This window comes from Rhea americana, unplaced genomic scaffold (genome assembly GCF_003343005.1).
Source record: "Rhea americana isolate MKP2758 unplaced genomic scaffold, rheAme1 scaffold_44, whole genome shotgun sequence".
Classification (NCBI taxonomy): domain Eukaryota; kingdom Metazoa; phylum Chordata; class Aves; order Rheiformes; family Rheidae; genus Rhea; species Rhea americana.
Window position 1 is genome coordinate 3,272,436 of NW_028186579.1, and position 19,223 is coordinate 3,291,658.

Sequence of the window (19,223 nt, forward strand, 5' to 3'; positions counted from 1 at the left end):
CAAGAACTGTAAGAACAAGTAAAATTTGGAAAGTCTGGAAAACTAGGCAGTTTGCAGTATCTTCGTAGAAATGGATTTCTTCTTAAACAACATAGGCAACTTAGATGTGGATCAAGATGTTATCTCAGTTTTCAAAGCCCAAATCTATCCAAGCAGGAGAAAAGACATTTCTCTATTGCTGCTATAATAGGTGACTTCTTTTTAAGGCATTAATCTAGTAGCTAGTTGTTGTCATGAGGGAAAAGTGACATTTGTGTTTAAAGCAAAATGTTCTGTTCTATTTATTCTCTGTCATGCCAAGGATTTCCTGTGACTTTGAACTACATGTAGGTAAAATGACCTGAAAAAAACTAGTTGCCAGCAGGAAAAATATATATATTCAAGTATATGAAACAAAATAACAGCTTAACATTATCAGAAGCATGAGGAAAAGTTTCGCTACAGAATATCTGGTTCTGTCATCTCATGCAATAAAGGGTAGTGGCTGTCTTAAGAGCCTGTGAAAAAACTTAGTTGAAACACTTGAATCCAGTAATGGTCTTTTTCTGATGAACACAACTCTTATAGCTCTAGGCACTTACGTGTTTTCTATATGCAAAATGAAAAGTAATATACTTCACAAAAAAATAGAATGCTTCCTCATGGGGTGACAGTATCGTCTCCCTGAGAGGTTTTCTTCACTGGGTAGTGCAAGCGAGACTCAATTCACTGTTTATTAAGTGCATTAAGATCCTGCACTATACATTGCTTTGAAAATGCAGAGTGACATTATTTAGTAGTACTGGTTATGATAAAATCCCAGTTAGCTGGAGCTTCACAAACATAACACATGAGTAAGTAGATACAACCAGTAGTCCACCAGCAATTTTTCATTGCTAGCCCCAAGTGGTATTGAGGCACTGTTTCATTTCCTGTGCCTCCTGGCAGTGTTACGCAGGATGAACCTTTTCCTTGAGAGCTCTCTTCACCAGCTTCCTTAGGGCAAGGCTATACAGCCTGCCCTGCCTGGGTTTCCTCCTTTACTGGATTTCTGCTACAACCTTTGTCTTCTAGTATAACACCAATGGAAAAGATCTAAGGGCTTGTCTATATTTGTCCTGTTTCCAGTGGTGTAGTTAAGTTTTCCTACACTAGTGTAAAAAGGACCCGTGGTTCCTGCTTCCCTGCAGCTCCATGTCACTGAGCAAAAAACAGTGGTGTGGCTGCAGATGCATCTCGTGTTATCTGCTTGCACAACAGGAAAGGTAAATTAGCTAATTTAATAGCTAGAATCACCACCTGTTTATGTCCATGTATGTAAAATGGAACTTTTCTTCTTGTTCATATTTTCCTTCTCAGTAGATCATTCTTGCATTATTTCATGTATGGAAGACTTTCTTAGCCATAAAGCATGTGGATCCATACCTTTGTTGAGATCATGTTGTTTAAAAATCTAGGCAATCACAAATTTGATTAGGAGCATTATCGCAAATTTGATTAGGAGCATAATTAGCTTACTGCATCTTTATTATAAAGGATGTTATATGAGAAGAGAAGAACTCATTCTCAAAGCCCAGATGACTTACCAGAGAAATGAGGAAAGTGATCTTTTTTAAAAAATTAAATTAGAGAAACAAAGTAAACAAGAAATCTTTATTTCAATCTTAGACAGTCACCTTTCAAAATAGTACAGTAGTCAGAAAATAAGTCTATACTGAAAGGTATGCTCATGTGTTTGAAAATAATTATTTCTATGATGAATAAAGGAAGAGTTTGAATATTTATTGTTGATTCACTAGAACTGAAAACAGTGCATTTTTTTATAGGACTAAAGCTAATAAATTAAAAACAATTGTCAAATCTGAAAATTAGATTTTTTAGAAAATCTCTATATAAAAATACATAGTAATGTCAGAGTAAAGCCACCCATCTACCACTCACCTACAACTTAATTATATAGAACCTCTTAAGATTAGCTTTTTACTAAACAGGCAATCCGTAAGAGAACCAGATACAGGAGAGAAAATGGTAGAAAGGGGCAGGGGAAAGTCGCTTAGTTTGGTTACAGATCCTGCATTTATTTTCTAGAGAATGAATAAGATGTATGGGACTAACTACACCCTTTAAAAAGTATAATTGTATAATAGAGGGTTATAATGTATAAAAGATATTTATTTGTTTCATTCATGAGTGGCTTAAACTCAGTTTAACTGTGAAGAGAATGGGATTCAGTTATTAGCATTATGCTAATAATTTTATGGGCTGATATTTAAAAATATGTATGGCTCCTGTTGAATTTATGCTGATATTTGTGTTTGCTTGCAGATGCTGCTCAGATACTTTCTACAGGGATGTTCTGATCTCACTTGTTTATAACATGATAAATAAAAAATACAGAGAAACATTTTTCTTCTTTTAACTCAGGTGTGTCTCTGTCTTCTGTGACCTCAGAAAGTGACTATGCTATTCCTCCAGATGCATATTCAATAGATACAGACTATTCAGAGCCAGAGCAGAAACTTCCTAAAACCTCTTCCTCATCTAGTGATAATGGAAAAAATGTGAGTATTGTAGTTAAAGAAGAAGTGTGTCTGTGCTGTGTGTATATTTATATACAAAGAATGCTACCAAATCTCTATATTCAGTCTTGCTGATTCTCAGACTGTATTATAAATATCAAAATATGTCAACAGTAAGTTAGCCAGATGAAGACTATAATAATTGAGACAAGTGGAGGATAATTCTGAGGTTTCTATATAGTGAATGGAAAAAAAGGCAGGCAACTCCAGAATACAACTGACTCGTGATGAAAGTAATTTATTTTAAATTTTCCTCACAGAGCAAAACTTAGAAAGTAAAATCTGGAGTCATTATGTTACATTTTTCAATCCTCTGTATAGTTCTGGGCAAATCATTTATTCTCTTTCATGTACATTACTTAATGGATATTAATTAGTTGTCCCACCTTCATGGCATTTATCTTAATGGATGCTTATAAAAACTATGTACTTGGAATTAAAGTCTCATTAAATACTGTTATTTAGCATGTGCTTTTAAATCATTAAAGTGTGTGTGTGTGTGTATGTGCATGCATGCACATGTGTGTATTTCTACACATCTCTGGGGATTGTAGGTATATATGCATACTTCATTACTTTTTATCTAACATTTAAATAATCAGGAACCTTTGGAAAAATCTGGATATCTATTAAAAATGGGTGGTAAAGTAAAGACCTGGAAACGACGGTGGTTTGTGCTTAAAGGAGGAGAATTACTATACTACAAATCTCCAGTAAGTACATGTAACTTATTTGCTCTTTAGTATTAGCCTGTTTTTACTGAGTCTAAGGCTGTTAGAAGGAAAATAAATGCATTCCAGATGTATGAGCTATTAGACAGTAATTCAGGACTCAGTTCCTCAAGAGCCGTGCAAGGTACTCATGTCTAAATAGGAAGCGCTGAGCAAGATTAATGCTTAAATTAGTTCTATAATTATTTATTGCTATTTGATGGTAGCTTAGAAGTATTTCTTTTTCCATTCTTTCCATACAGAGTGACGTAATTCGAAAACCTCAAGGCCAAATTGAGCTAAATGCATCTAGCCACATTGAGAGGGGTGATGGAAAACAAACAATTCAGGTGTCTGCTTTTCTTATTCTGTTCTTAAATATATTTTTTTTTTCTTTCATCCCCGAAGTTGACCCTTTGGTCCAATAGGGAACTATAGGCTTGGAATTAATCAGTGCCCTTCATTGGAAACAGGATCATTTCAGTTTTAGAAGCTAGGGATAGAAAGCCCTAAACTTAGATAATCTTTCCTGTATTGCTGTAAAGATCAGATTTAAATAAAGGAACAAATAAAAAGAGTGGTCTTAGGAACCAGCCATTAGGATTGACTGAAGATATCTCGAAAGAGATAAAATTAGTTTTGTCCTGGAATCTTTCAGGTAAGGTCTTAGGTCTGCCTGCTATACCCGGCCATCAAATATTTCATTAATGGAAAGTGCTAGGGGAAGAATAAACCGCCAAAACTTGTGAAACTACATTGTTTAAGATGTGGGGTGGAATTTATAATGTTCTTAAAGGTCAGCACTTTTCTATTACTCTGTAGTTGACCACAGAAAAACGAACATACTACCTGACTGCAGATTCTCCAAATATCTTAGAAGAATGGATCCAAGTACTACAGAATGTTCTTAAAATACAGGCTGCTAGTCCCCTTTTCATACAGCCTGAAATCAAGCCAACGATGAAAGGATTACTTACAAAGGTAGGAATACTTATCTTCCCCAAATATGCTTTACTCCAGATCTATCAAGAATAATATCTAGATGGAAGAAGCTCTACAATAAAATTAATACAAGCAAAATAGCTTTCCTGCTGCTTTACAAAGTGAACAGTCCAGAAAGACTATGAACCCATCAACTTTTGGCAAAACTTTTCTTTTGATTGTTTGAGATTTGAGTTGGTTATTGTTTTTGGTTTTTTGATTCACTAGTTCCTGTACTGAGTTCTCCATTTGCACTTCGTGATATTTTTGACATACGCATAAGCTTCTGTAGGTAGTTGATCTACTTTATTTCAGTAGAGCACTCTATCAGCATTGTTCACTGGGACAGATTATTTCAAGATAGCAAGAATATAGCATAAAAGGATTTGTTTGTTTTCAACTCTACTTCCTCAGCTTTCATTGCTTTAGACTTAATCTAAAGCCAAGTGAAAAACTGGGCTTTGGACCAAGCATCTAATGCTTTAACTCTTATGTTTGTAATTGAGTTAAGCAGTTTCAAGCATTTGTCAATTCATGTGGAGAGGAATTTGAACCAAGGTATTTATTCCAAACATCACCAAAGTTCAGAGGACATGAAATGTAATCTGTATTTTTCTGGCTGTGCTTGCTCCTAAGTGTTCTGTGATTTCAGGTGAAACATGGATACTCCAAAAGAGTTTGGTGTGCCCTAGTTGGAAAAATTCTGTATTACTTCCGTAATCAAGAAGACAAGGTAGGTCTCTTATTTGTTTCCTCAGTGAATGAAAACTACATACTGAGGAAGAATTTAATAGCAAGTTTTAGTAAGATACAGATTGGCCTGGGTAATGTATACCCATTTAATCTTGACTGCTAAACATTCAGACTTCACAGACTGTCGGTTTGCAAAGTTCCTGTCTAACAGACAGTAATCCAGGGCGCACTCATTTGTCTACTTCTCCTGCAGGATCGAACACATTTTCTGCATTTTATCCTTAGCCAAAGGGGAACACTGGCTAGCTGACAGCTGAGTAGGACTCCATTTCTGACAGGTTTTTAAAACTCATCAGAAAAGACCTGACCCTCACTCACTTCTGGAAGATGACATTTTTAAAGTATGTTTGCAGTTGGCAGTGACCGAAAAATCTCAATAAATTAAATGTTCTTTTTATCCCTTGATTGACTTCCAAATCCCGTTCTTCAGTTTGTCATTGTGCCTCCACAATGCTGCAGTAAGGGCAAAAAAGCCTAGCAGACTACAGAGAGATTGTTACACTGTGGTAGTAGTGGGGAGGGAATCCTTTCCGATTCCCCACCAGAATTATGGAAACAGAGCTCACTGCCTGCTGCTGAAAAGGTGGACAGAAATGAAGATGGGGAAGGCAAGAGAATATGAAGAGCAAATAATTTCTGAAGCTTAGGAAAAAATTATTTGAAGGAAGAAAAGAAAGAAATGGGATCCAATCAGTGTTAAGGTGCCCTCACAACAGCCGATATCCTATATCATGAGGTATAAAGCTATCAAGACCTGGTTCCTCCACTTTGGGCCTGACTGAAAAGCCAAAGGACTCTACCTACACTTCTGAATATTGTCAGTCCTAATATTTCCAGATGTATTTACCTACTGAGGATGGTAAAGGGACACTTCCTTGACACATTTTTTACCTGTTGCCTTGCTCCCATTGTATTGTGTCAACGAGTATCTTGACCATAGAGATTGGTCAGGAAGGCAATCTTGGGGAGTGTACAAGAATTTGCAATATTAACACCCCTGAGATTATGAACATTTGTTTCATACACTTATTACCTAGCTCCACCAAATTGACAGTTGGTGTTTGATAAAATGGCAAAACTCCACTGAGCCATTAAAACAGCTTAAAAAGAATGCAGAAAATATCCCTTGTTACTGCTATCTATCCAAATACTGGACCCAGTAATTTGTAGTCTCTGGATCAAGCTAGTTATTCGCTTTGTTATCCTTTCCTTTTCTTTTAAGTCACTTTTTAAACATTAAACTAAAGCTTGTATCTAGAACTAGATAATTTTTTTAGCAGTAACCATCCTTTCAGAGTATTTTATATTTAATTAGTCTTTGAAAGTGTAATATAGGACCAGAGAATTAGATAAATGTTATTTCAGAGTACTAGGCTCTAGCTCATTTTACAGAGATACTAAAAATGAACTGGCATTTCTCTCCTATAAAGAAATCTCTATTTTCAAAGTATCAGAATTTACACTTCTTTATCTTGAAGATTCTGTTTGTTGACAAGCCCTTCAGAAAAATCTAAGAAGTTTGCTAGCTTTTGATGAATATTTCCTTCACATTTAGAACAAGTTTTACTGCTTTTTTTTAAAGAAAAATTGAAACTAATTTACAAGCTTGTAATAAAAGAGGAATGAGCAGAGTATTTTTTAAAAATACTACATAAGCAAAGTTTTCCAAAGTTAGTTCATTTTTAATATTTTGCTAATTAAAACCTTACTTGTTGTAATTGAATGTGAGTGTACGGAAATAAATTACACAATCTGCAGTGGTTACACAGTGATGGAATCCATTTAAGTGGACTCCTTTTAAAATGGAATTCATTTTTAAAAATCGGCCTCCGGTGTTTTGATTGAACAGTTCCACTTAGCAAATAGGTCAAACTGGACTACTTGTGTTTGAAATGGCATCTCTTGATTCTCAGAATCTATTCTGTTCAAAAAGTTCAATGTTTCAGAAGCACCACAGAAAATGCAAAATACCACATACATCTTTAATCTGTGGAGTGGAATAAAAAGCCACCACTATGCAATGCTTTCTTCAAAATAACTATCTTAACCGCTCACCTTATCAAATCACTCTTCAAGAAAACCACTCTTGATTGAGTCAAACTTGCCACCTACTCTCCACATGCATTTTCAATTTTTAAACAGTATTACTGAGAAGCTAAAGAGTCAACTTCATGTGTGTCTCACTGTTGCTGATATTTTAAGACCATTTTTTTCAGGTTTTCACCTGGAACATGTCACAGGGAAGAATCTTAATTGCACTAGCAATCAGCCACCATTTTGCCGAAGGGAAGCATATCCTCTTCTTTCTGCCACATCTGAACATCACAAGCAATAGGGAAAAAATAGTCAAACCTTCTTCACTGCACCATTACAGTAGGAAGGGAGAGACTTTTCTGTAAAATAGCTAGCAAGGACTCTCATCTTCTGTTAGTCCTGTCACCCAGTTATGAAGATAGCATGCTCTTTTGAGGTTCTTCGGGGTTTCCTGCTCTTGCTGGGTAGTTAACAATTACTTTCAGGAAAATTTCCCTTTGAACAGCTTTTCGTGTAGAATATTTCCTGATAAATGATCGTAACTGTAAATACAACATGAGGCTAAAGTACTGTGGTCTATCAAGCTGGAGAATGAAATGAACTGAGAAGGTCCACCACACCAAAAATTTACTTTTGGAACTTACAACATACCATGAACAAATCTACATACTGTAACAGTACAGTGCTGTTGTCTCAAAGGAATGATTATGATTAAGGTCCCAGGCTTGACACTGGGAATTTTCAGTTGGAAATGGACTGGAAATTCTGAAGAATTACCTCTCTCCCTATAAAACAGATTTATTGCATTAACTGGATAGAGTAGCAGACCTTCAATTACAAATTACAATTTTATTCATTGTTGGACTTTGGCACTTACCATTCTGCTGATGCTGCTTATAACGGCTAGTTTATCTGGCATTCCTTGGCAGGACATAAATAAAAAGGGGTATTGATGGCAGTTTATGTTTTTATTTCTATTTGTAGAATAAGAGATATAAAATTAGTGTGCACTGAAGGAAGAATTTGCTCTCTGACCACTTCTGATACTTACTTTTAGTTTCCTCTTGGTCAAATCAAGCTTTGGGAGGCTAAGGTTGAAGAAGTTGATAGATCATGTGATTCCGATGAAGATTATGAGGCTAGTGGCCGCAGTTTGTTATCAACACATTACACTATTGTTATCCATCCCAAAGATCAAGGACCTACTTATCTTCTTATAGGATCCAAACATGAGAAGGTAATACATTGACTTTTTTTTATTGAGTTTAAATCACATACTGACTACATGATTTAATCTAAATCACAGTCTGTGACTATGGTGCCTTGATACAAAGATTTCCTAAAGAGCAGGGGAGAGGGAAAGGGGAACTGAAGTCAAGTTACTTTTTTTAGCTGTGCCATCTACCTTGTAGTTGGAAATAATAAGCAATGAGCAAGTCCTGCTTCATGAACATTGATCCAGATTTGTCTGAGAATCAGTGCTAACACAGATAATCTTTTTTAAAATATCCAAAAATATGCAGGTTTGCCTACATAAGATGATGGCACAGAATACATGCTTTAAATTGATAATTTTGCTCATTTTTCACTGATTTGCAGACAGGCGTTTAGCAGACCTTCCTGAGAAGTTTTGGGATAATGTTATCCATTTTCATTGATAACTAACTTTACAGACTACCTGTAGGGAAGACTTCCATCACTGAAATAAGAGAGATGGTTAAAAAACATTTATTATTATTGTTATTGCTTATTTTTTCTTAAGTAACCTTGTAGACTTTAGTTTGATTCCTGACCTACAGCCCAAGGTTATCAGGATCTAGCAGTGATAAAAAGACACGTATATTAGCTTGCTAAAGAGGAAGGTGAGAACAGCCTGCATCACCTAGCCATGATTTCTGAGGGTAAAAGAAAGAAAAAAAGCCTTGTTCAGTCTTTTTCACTTAGTATTTGTAACATAGGATAAGCATCAGTACAGGTGCGAAAGTAAAACAAAGGGCAACTCCTCTGGCCTTCAGCAGGAGGCAGTGTTTTGAGTTGAGAGCAAAATCTCAATGAAGGAGTTCCTTCCAACATTCAGCTTCCGATTTAATTCCTACAAAAACTGATGTTTACTACTTTTAATGCTCTTGAGAATCTGGTGGAACAAATGAGTGGGCTGTTTGGTGTTTTTCTATTTTAGGACACGTGGCTTTATCATCTGACAGTTGCAGCTGGAAGTACCATTGTAAATGTTGGATCTGAGTTTGAACAACTTGTTTGCAAATTATTAAATACAGAAGGTGATACCAGTAAGTTTATTTCTGTTTCAACAGACTAATCTTTTAATACTTAAAAGTTCAGATAATACTTATCCTAAATTGGTAAGGCAATTTTTTGTAATAAGAAACAGTAAAAATTTTAGTACTAGGCATACCTTCCAGATCTTTTAATAAACACATGTATGTGGAATTAGGGTTTTTTTGGTCAATGTAAAGCCATTAACCTTTTTGCTAGGTTTACTTTTCTGATGACTTAGTTTCTATGCCAGCAGAGCTATCCACTCTGTAAAATAGGACTACTGACAACTTGCTTTGTAAAACACTTTCAACAGGAGTGACAGCACTTTGAATACCTACTCTGAAGTATTATTACAAAATTATTAACAAAGTTATGCCTATTCTTGAATAAATACAACTATCTATGCCTTTTTTCTGTAAGACATTGAAATCTGTGAGAATGGAATTTCTACTTGAGGTCAGAATTATTTTTATAACAGACCAAAGTAATTTGGAAAAGTTAATAGATGCCCAACTCTCTTTGTTATAGTGGGGTTTTTATAAATGCCACTGTATACCACTAGGTATGTATGCCTAGTGCATTTCCAAATTCTGATCCCTTATACTATGCAGAAAAGGTGTATCATGAAGGAAGAATATAGAGCTCATATTAACAAGTTTTCCTTAACTATATGTAATATATAGTTTTGTTTAGGAAAGTTTTAGAATACACATTTCTTGTATAACCTCTTGAGTTAGCACATGTCAGTACAGTTCTGAGCACCAAAGTCTTTTCAGTTCAAAATACACTTTTATATGCCTGTGGTAAAATGAAGGCTCAGGCCTCTTTTAATTCATCTCTGGGGACAGCTCACCTTAATATTATACTAATCCCCCCTAAAATTGCCATCCATCACATCCCATGCTGCTATGGATAGACTAGTAGCTTCAAAAGGAGAACAGTGGTAATATTCACCAGATAGATTCACCAGTAGAATCAGAACATCCCCACTTTGCTCTGGATCTTAAAGACAGCAAATACTGTTTCCTTGTCTGCAAGAAACTGGTTTTCAAATTCTGAGTCTTAAAGACAACAAATGTTGTTTCCTGATCTGCAAGAATCTAGCACACTGAGGACTTGTCCTGCACACTCTTACTCAGATAATTATTCCTATTCTCATGCAAAACCTCCTAGATATTAGAGGAACTGGTCTTGAGACCTTCTACTGTTTTGAATAGTCTCATAGTTTGTAACAAAAGGCAGATAGCAATCTTTTAGACTCAATCTCACTCTTTGAGATATAGGTACTAAAACTTAGAAGCCAGTTTCCACTACCACATAGGGTGTAGTTGTGAGTTTCAGCAGAAAGAAACTGATTTAATACCCAAGAGTTTTAGCTCACTGAGAATCTTTATTGATCCCACCGTATAGTGAGGCCCAAAGAAGTCATAGAGTGTAAGGAGAGGGAGATGACTCTACTTCGGCAATGTATCTTCTCAATATTGCTATACTCAGTCCAGGTGGACTTAGGCACATGTAAACTGTGAAGGGATGCAACAGTTCTGTGTGAGAAAACTCACTTTACCTAACAGAACAAAAAAAAACAATACCCCTAGAAGTAAAAGAATTTTTGTTGTCATTTCTTAAGACAGCAAGGTTCATTTGATTCTGTTCCCCATGTATTTCTGTCTCCTGCTCCCACAGTAATTTTTGAACATAATGATTAATTTTAGTTAGTTGTATTAGTGATCTAAAGATTCTTTCTTGCAAGTGTTCTGAAAAGAAGCACCTGGGTAGGCAAGAGATTCAATTAATGCCATCATTGACAGAAACACCACATTGAATCCCCAAAAATCTGGAAGATTTTCATTAAATACAAAATAGGAGTATTTTATTCTTGGGTCATGAATCATGATGAACGAAGCAAACAGGAGTTGAAATGTGTTGTTATTTTTCTTATAGACTCAAACAACTTAGTATTTCTGTTAAAGTGACTTGCCTCTGTACCATTTCAAGCAGCAATGTCATAAAATCAGGAAATAGTTCAGTCTGTGGATGGGAAGACATCTTAGGGAAGAATCCATATTCTCAGAAGCTAATTGATTTAGCAAATTGGACTCTTCTAATACATGTAAGAGCTCAAAAGTTTTAAGTGTGGAATCTTTAAGAATATTAAGTCTGTGGAAAGATATTGGACCAAACATTTAAAGAAAAATTGCAACTGTGAAAAGAAGATGTACTTACTTATCTTCCTGAGTCACTATTTAATGAGATGATAAGGTGCAGTCATGCTGAAGGTAATGCCTTTTAGTGATAAGTCAGATGCTTACAATCTTTAAAGATACTAGAGCATCTTAAAATAATAAAAATAAAATTTAAGTTGTAGTTGTTTGTGATTACCAAAATAGGCTCTAGAATGTCAAATGAGAAAAGTAGTGTTTTGGTGTGAAAGGTATACTTCTAAAGTATTTCTGCAATTCACTCCAGAATTATCAATGCTTTAACAGTGAGCCAAATGATCCTTGAGCTGTGAAGCTTGTTGCTAAAGCTTGTCTAATGTTTTGTTTCTCTTTGAATGATGAACCAAAGTTTAAATTTACTATACTGAATTATTAATTGCAAGAAACATATATTTTATCTGTTCAGCTTCTCAGATTTGGAGACATCCTACCCTTTGCCACAGCAAAGAAGGAATTGCTTCCCCTCTTACAACATTACCATCAGAGGCCTTGCAAACTGAAGCAATTAAATTATTTAAGGTAAAACCATTGTAAAATGCCTTTTTAATTTTGTGCATATTTTTGGCTTACTAGAGATGTTCAACAGATCTGAAAAAAGTTTACTCCTTTATCTTTAGTAGAGAGATTAACTGGTGGGCAGAGAGTAGCAGAGGGTCCCCACAGTATCTCACCAAAGTCAGTCAAATTTAGTAAGAACAAAGGTAGGTGACAGTCTTGTTGCAGATGTTTTTAATCAGCTATAGTACAGAAGACATTTTAAAAATCTGAAGAAAAACTAGACAAAGCCCATTTTTCTAATTTAAGCAGACATTAATTCAAATTGAGATAGAAGGCAGACATTCTACTGTTCTTTTTTAAAAAAGAAAACATTCTTCATATGAGTAGCAATTCAGTCTTGAAAGATTGAAACAAAATGAAAAATTATAATTATGTATTCTAATAATATAAATAGAGAAAGTATTACAGAGTAAGATTCTTGAAAGTATTTCACAACAGTTGCTCACTTTTAAAGATTTTCATACACCTTTAAAAATGCATATATGTATACCTCACAGTTGTAGTGATTTGGCTTTATGATTAAGAGAAGTCTAGTAATTCATAACTGCTGTGCTTCAGCTAATTGCATCAGCATTTTTGTGTGTAGATAAGAACTTTTATCTTTCCTGGTAAAAGGCCAGATGGTTGATAACTATGAGGAGGAAGGTGCTGCAATTCCATTAATCTTACTTCTCCTCTCCTATGCTAAACCAAGTAAAACCACACCTGAACATTAACTCGGTGTAATTAAGTCTGTGCATTTTCTGTACATTATATTCTGTGCAATACATTACAATTTGGAAGGCATAGTTCTTGGATAAATGAACAGTCTCCACAGAGACTGCACAAGTTCCCTACAGCATGAACTATCTTGAGAATTTTGATGTAATGGTCAGGATCTAGAAAGGAATTCAAGACAGGCACCATATGTTCAGTCATGGTCACTTAGAATCATAGAATGCTTGTTCGTGTGAAACATCTGAAGCACTTTAAAGTACTTCCATTTTATTTTCTGCAGTGCTACAGCATGAAAATTTAAATTTATACTTCCCTCATAATAATAAACCAATGTCTATCTGGAAATATCTGGAAATTCTGAAGAGTATTTCAGATTTAATTCAGATCACAGACATTTGCCTAAGAAAAAGATGGCTCATGCAACTTTTATTAAAACCTTGTATAAATCAGTTTTAAACTCAGGTAGAGAATTGATTTAGAAACAGAAAAAGGAATGTTTCCTTTATTTCACTGCTGGCAAAATTGGTCCTGTGCATCCCCATTGTTTTTGCATAGACTAGAAACAGGTTAAGTTTCCTTCCATCTCTTGTATTTTGTCTATATACTTTGAAAATTGGTCTTTAAGCACCTATTTCAATAACCAAGAGAACTATTGCGTAGACTAAATGGAATAAGCGATATATAAGCTTTTTTTAATACAGCTCTACCACCACTCAACTTTCCCTTGACAGTACCAGCAATAGGAAACATTATGCTTATTCACAGTAAAAATAGCAGTAAAAGCCAAGAAGCAAAACAAATACTTATGAGTCATGGTTTTCTTAGTTGTGCATATTCTGCCCTGTTGTGCTCATTGTTTACACAGACGTGTTGTATACTGGCTGTCACTGTGAGCTGTCTACCTTGGATTTTAAACCCAGGTGGCAGGGCCAAGTTACATTCAGTATGTCCTTAAATTTGCCTAACACTACAATGGTTCCAGCTCTTACTACAGCTCACTCTGGTCAGATATTTGCCTTACTTTATCTTTCCCAATCTTAAAAAGCAATGCATTATTAAGAGCTATTTTCATCTTAAGTTGTTCTGTTAGCTTTTTATTCATTCTGGCCATTTTTAACCTCTTTTAGCAGAGACAGCATGGTTCTCTTAGTCTATTGATATCCTGATTAATTGCAGCTTTAATTCTAGCATATTTTTATTATGCAAAACTTCTAAAAGATTTGTGGCAGCTTCATACATAAACTCACTAACTTATTATTTTGTATCTAGACCTGCCAGTTGTTTATAAATGCCGCAGTTGACTCTCCTGCGATTGACTACCATGTATCTTTGGCCCAAAGTGCTTTGCAGATCTGCCTCACACATCCTGAACTTCAGAATGAGATCTGTTGCCAGCTTATTAAACAGACTAGACGTCGACATCCACAAAACCAGGCAGGACCAATACAGGTAAGCTGATACTTGTCTTAATGATACCTACCTATTACAGCAGCAGGAAGGGAACTGCTGAGATGGTTAAGAATGGCAGAGGGATCTGCACTTCTGCAGTATCCCCTTACTTAAAATCAGATAAAGAACTGAAGAACATCTTATTTTTAAAGGCTGGGCATGCAATTGGCTGCCTTCAAGTAAAGCATTAAGTAAGACATAATGTATGGAACCTGATTCTGCTCTCTTTTACTACGTCTTTCTGAAGATAGGTGCTGCATCAGGAATGGGGCAGACTAAACCACATGACACATGGGCCTACAGAAATGTGCGAAAAAGCTGTAGTGAGCCCTTCTGTGGCATCTCAGATATGCCCAAGAACTTTTCCCTCATATTCAGGTGGAACTTCCTGTTTTTCAGTTTGTGCATATATACTTGTAATTCTTCACCTTGGTCCATTGTCAGCCATCCAGTCATAGCCAAATGTGTTACAACTAAATGAGTTAAAACTCAGATTAAGACAGTACTCTATAATCTGTATAGCATTAACAGAATTGGAACCTCAGTGCATGTGTTGTAGCAGTATGTACAGAACTAGGAGATGAATCAGAAAATGAGAAAGGAAATTACCATATTAAAGCTTTTGTAATAGAAACATTTTTCTCCTCAGACTTGCCAAAGAAAGTAGGATATGGCCAGTAGGCATGTGTATTATCTAGAAATTGCCTATATCATGAGTGTGACCAGTATGTGCATCAGACCCAAAAAGCTTTCCTGAGAGATACAGTGTGTTGATGTCAGTTAGTACGCACTCAAGTTACATACAGCTGATCAGTTTAAAGTAAGGATAGTCCTTTGTTACTTTTTTACCCCTAGTAAGGCCTTCTCTCTATACAGAAAAACAAATCATTGCCATCAGTAGTGGCCACCACTGTCATGATTATTAGGGTTAATCTGCTCAGTAAAATATTTGTAGCCTCACACAATTTTTTAAAGTTATGAATTAATTAATTTATGCTGTAGTCTCCCATACTTGCTTCTACTACAATGTCTTCCTGAAACAAAGCTGATGCTATCCTCCAACGAAGTAGTAGTATCCAGTGATAGGGTATATCTGTACTTGTGCTGTCAAATTTCTGTTTGATACAGTGCAAGTTGGATGAACTAGCACTGGAACAGGTTGCCCAGAGAGGTTGTGGAGTCTCCTCTGGAGATACTCAAAGCCCACCTGGATGCAACCCTGACTAACATGCTCTAGGTGACCCTGCTTGAGCAGGGGAATTGGACTAGATGATCTCCAGAGGTCCCTTCCAACCTTACTAATTCTGTGATTCTGTGAACTAAATTGCTGATCAGGTAGAAGAATTCTGTTTTCTAAATTCTGAACTGAACCATTGGTACAAAAGTGACAAAAGTAGTTGCAAAATTAGTGAGTCTGCACCCAGAGTACATGAGAGTAGTGTGTACAAATTGAGGGTTGTAAATGTATTCTGAACTATGAGAATATACCAAAAAGATTTAATAACTGTTTTTTCAGTAGTTACTGTACACTTGGTAGGAGGAAGACATCTTATGGGTTATATCATAATGCATGTGAAAAGGAGAGCTGAATTAAAATCACACAGGTGTCCTCATTTCTTAGTGCTTGACTTTGCAGCCTTAATACTTTTATCCTGAATATTAACTGCTCATTATACAAACCGAGCTACTCTCCCATTTACAGCCTCCAGGTAAACATGCTGTAAAACATGTAAAAGTAAATAAAAAGAGAGCATTTTTGGCCTTCTGATGAGGTAACATCCTCATTTACTCAGCTTTTTCTCTGTTTTTTTTTTTTTTTCCTTTCAATTTACAATTATCTGTTATTTGATTTGGCACAGTAGGCTGCAGTGCTGGCCAGCAACCACAGGAAGTCTTACTTTATAAGATGTTTAAAACAGTGAATGTCTTCCTTTTGTCCAGGGCTTGCAGCTCTTGGCTCTCTGCGTTGGACTCTTTCTACCCCAGCACCCATTCCTTTGGCTTCTTAAACTTCATTTAAAGAAGAATGCAGATTCCAGGTGTGCCTGAGTATCATTAACCAGCTAGATGGCTAATCTTTCCTAAATACCTTATTTTCAGTCTTTTACTTAATGTTTAAGAATTTTACATATATGTTAAAATACGTTTTAATAGAATTGTACCCCAGTGCTACTAAACTATTGTACATGTTATTTCTGTACATCCTCTTTTTTTTGGAAAATACTCTGCTATGGAATTCTAGCTATATGTTGCAAAAGCATGAAACCCAAAATAGAGCAGTTACGCTCTGAGCCATGTTCATCTTTAGCACAACTCTGTGGGTCTCAGTGGACTTTTGGACTTACTCTCCTTATAAATCCACATGGAAAAAATGCGTTGGAAATCGTACAGTGAAATCTTCGTACTCCTCCCATTTAGCTTCTCCTGAGGGATTTACTCACAGTTTACTGTCCTTTCAATTACTCCACAAGAAATGCCTTATGTCTTATTTTCTGTCACAGGACTGAATTTGGGAAATATGCAATATATTGTCAGCGCTGCGTAGAGCGTACCCAGCAGAATGGAGACCGAGAAGCCAGACCTTCCAGAATGGAAATCCTTTCAACCCTTCTGAGGAATCCCTACCATCATTCCCTGCCCTTTAGCATTCCAGTTCATTTCATGAATGGCATATATCAGGTAATGCCAAGTATAGCACAAAATCTAAGCTGTCCCAACCTCATGTTATTAGCATATTCATGGAGCAATATATCAGAAACAGAATTATAGTGTTAAGATAAATATGACTCAAGTTTTATCCTGTGCCAGTATTAGCAACGGAAGGCACAAAGTACTTGAATCACATTTAACCAATTTTGACAAGCATATTTGACAAAGCAGAGGTTTGTAAAAAAAGAAAACATTTAAAAGAAAAAAATAAAACTTAAGAATGTGAAATATTAAAGTTCTGTTTCTTATTTAATCTGACCACCAGATGAGTGAATTAGACTGAAGAAAAAAGGAAGGTACTAAATTCCTTTTATCAGAAATCCTGAAAGTCAAATATGTCACTAAAGGCCTGAAAGCACATCTATGACTCCCATTAACACTCACTGAAGGATAACTGTATTTGTTAGACAACAAACACAGCTTCATTCTTAACTCTTTTTGGGCTTCATCTGTCAAGGGCTGTAGGAGACTTTCTATGGACTTCCATACATACTGTTTCAAGTCCTGATTTGTGTTTCTAACAGTGGGAGCTGGCTGAAAACAGATCTTTAACAATTTACAGTATTCCTATATAGAAACTGACGTTTAAAATGAAATTAAAACTGTATTGAATAGTATTTTTATCACAGAAAACTCCCTTTTTTTCTAAGCCTTTTTAATCACTGTTGTCCAGTAAAACAGAAAAGTCAAAATGTATTTAAATCTTCATCATAGAAAGTTTCAAAGCTGAAGTTTAAGATAAAAAAAGAAACTGGTTATTTATTTATTGACTGATTGATCAAAAATGCATTCTTCCAAGGCCTATGAAAACATGTAATTAAAAAATAAATTACTTCAATGTAAGTATTCTTCAGTAAATAACCATTTACAGTGGTATTTAAAACTCCTGTATTCATCGCTAATGCTAGATCCAGCAGTACTGTTTAAATTTCCACCACTGAGAAGCCCAAAATAGAAGGATTTCCAAGATCCATCTTTCAAGACATTTCTTTCCCAATAATAGTAATATGCCTTCTTCAATATGCCAAATACAGCAAAAAGCCCTCAGAAAAGAGATATAAGTGAACAACATGCTAATATACTAGTATTGCAGACAAAAAATTAGAATTGGGGAAACAAATCTTAGAAGGCTGTATATGTTCCTGAGCTACATAGTACTGACCCAATGCCACAAAGTATTTCAGAACTGCCAATAGGAAGATAACTAATATCCTTCTGAAGTTGCACATCTTGAAAAATGATTAATAATCTTACTCGTTTCAACATCCTATTGAGAAGTGTAGGAAATAATAATTTTCCTTCTTTTTGAGTGGTGTTTGCCACAGAATCTCAGATACTAGACTGCTTTTTGTTGAATAAATTCAACAATGTAGTAAATGTAAAAAGCCCACTAGTATAAGCAAAGAAATTAAAAATTTGAAAGAAAAGCATTTTGTTAGTGACCTTTAATTTCATAAACAAAATGCAATAGGTACTACAATCAGCTGAGAGATTAGTAAATTTTTTGGTGGAGAGAAACTCCACTAAATTGACTTCATATGCAGTAAATATCGTACTGTAGACTTTTCCAAACCCTTAATGAAAATTTTAAAGTTCCAGTGACAATAAGTTATTCATAGCGGATAGAATGGGTCTTCTATCCCCATGATTATTCTAGAGGTATATTACCATTCTTCAAAATCATAGATTTTTTTAAGTTTGACAGCAAAAAATGTTTTGCATTTTTTTTTTAGGTTGTTGGCTTTGATGCCTCAACCACAGTGGAGGAATTTCTGAACACCCTGAACCAGGATACAGGAATGAGGAAGCCAGCTCAGTCAGGATTTGCACTATTTTCTGATGATCCCTCTGGCAAGGATATAGAGCACTGTCTTCAAGGGAACATCAAGGTAAACAAGAGCCTTTAATGAGCTCTACATATAAAACAACAAAATATCTTCATTTTACAGAGCTCTTTTCTGACAATATAAAGGAAAACATTTGCCAGGCTGAAAACTGTATTTTTTTTCTTTCTCATAACATAAAAGGAAAGATCAAAAAATACCATTTTTTCAATTGCTGAAATTCATTCAATGAAATATATTTGAAAGCTTTGCCTGGAGACTGATATGAGTCATAGAAGTAACAGATGGAGTTAAAAGAAGAAAATAACCTGTTACTAATTGCTGTCCTTTAAAACCAAAAAGCAATTGCAGTCCACTGTACATTTAGAAATGTCAGTTAGCATTTCTAGTATAGTCCCAAAAGATGAGCATTTG

At 35.4% G+C, this 19,223-nt stretch overlaps 1 protein-coding gene across 8 annotated transcripts in view; it reads left to right on the forward strand.

Moving 5' to 3' along the window:
• Positions 1 to 19,223, forward strand: part of PLEKHH2 (pleckstrin homology, MyTH4 and FERM domain containing H2) — a 53,163-nt gene that overhangs the window by 25,391 nt on the left and 8,549 nt on the right. For 7 of the 8 annotated variants that reach the window (XM_085315842.1, XM_085315845.1, XM_085315846.1 and 4 more), the window contains 12 exons: positions 2,404 to 2,540; positions 3,161 to 3,271; positions 3,532 to 3,618; positions 4,091 to 4,249; positions 4,902 to 4,982; positions 8,094 to 8,273; positions 9,216 to 9,324; positions 11,939 to 12,051; positions 14,077 to 14,256; positions 16,198 to 16,295; positions 16,758 to 16,935; positions 18,699 to 18,854. In XM_085315842.1, coding sequence (XP_085171968.1) covers positions 2,404 to 2,540; positions 3,161 to 3,271; positions 3,532 to 3,618; positions 4,091 to 4,249; positions 4,902 to 4,982; positions 8,094 to 8,273; positions 9,216 to 9,324; positions 11,939 to 12,051; positions 14,077 to 14,256; positions 16,198 to 16,295; positions 16,758 to 16,935; positions 18,699 to 18,854 — 1,589 coding nt within the window. The remainder of the gene's footprint in view (positions 1 to 2,403; positions 2,541 to 3,160; positions 3,272 to 3,531; positions 3,619 to 4,090; positions 4,250 to 4,901; positions 4,983 to 8,093; positions 8,274 to 9,215; positions 9,325 to 11,938; positions 12,052 to 14,076; positions 14,257 to 16,197; positions 16,296 to 16,757; positions 16,936 to 18,698; positions 18,855 to 19,223) is intronic. The other variant, XM_085315843.1, reaches the window with a different exon arrangement.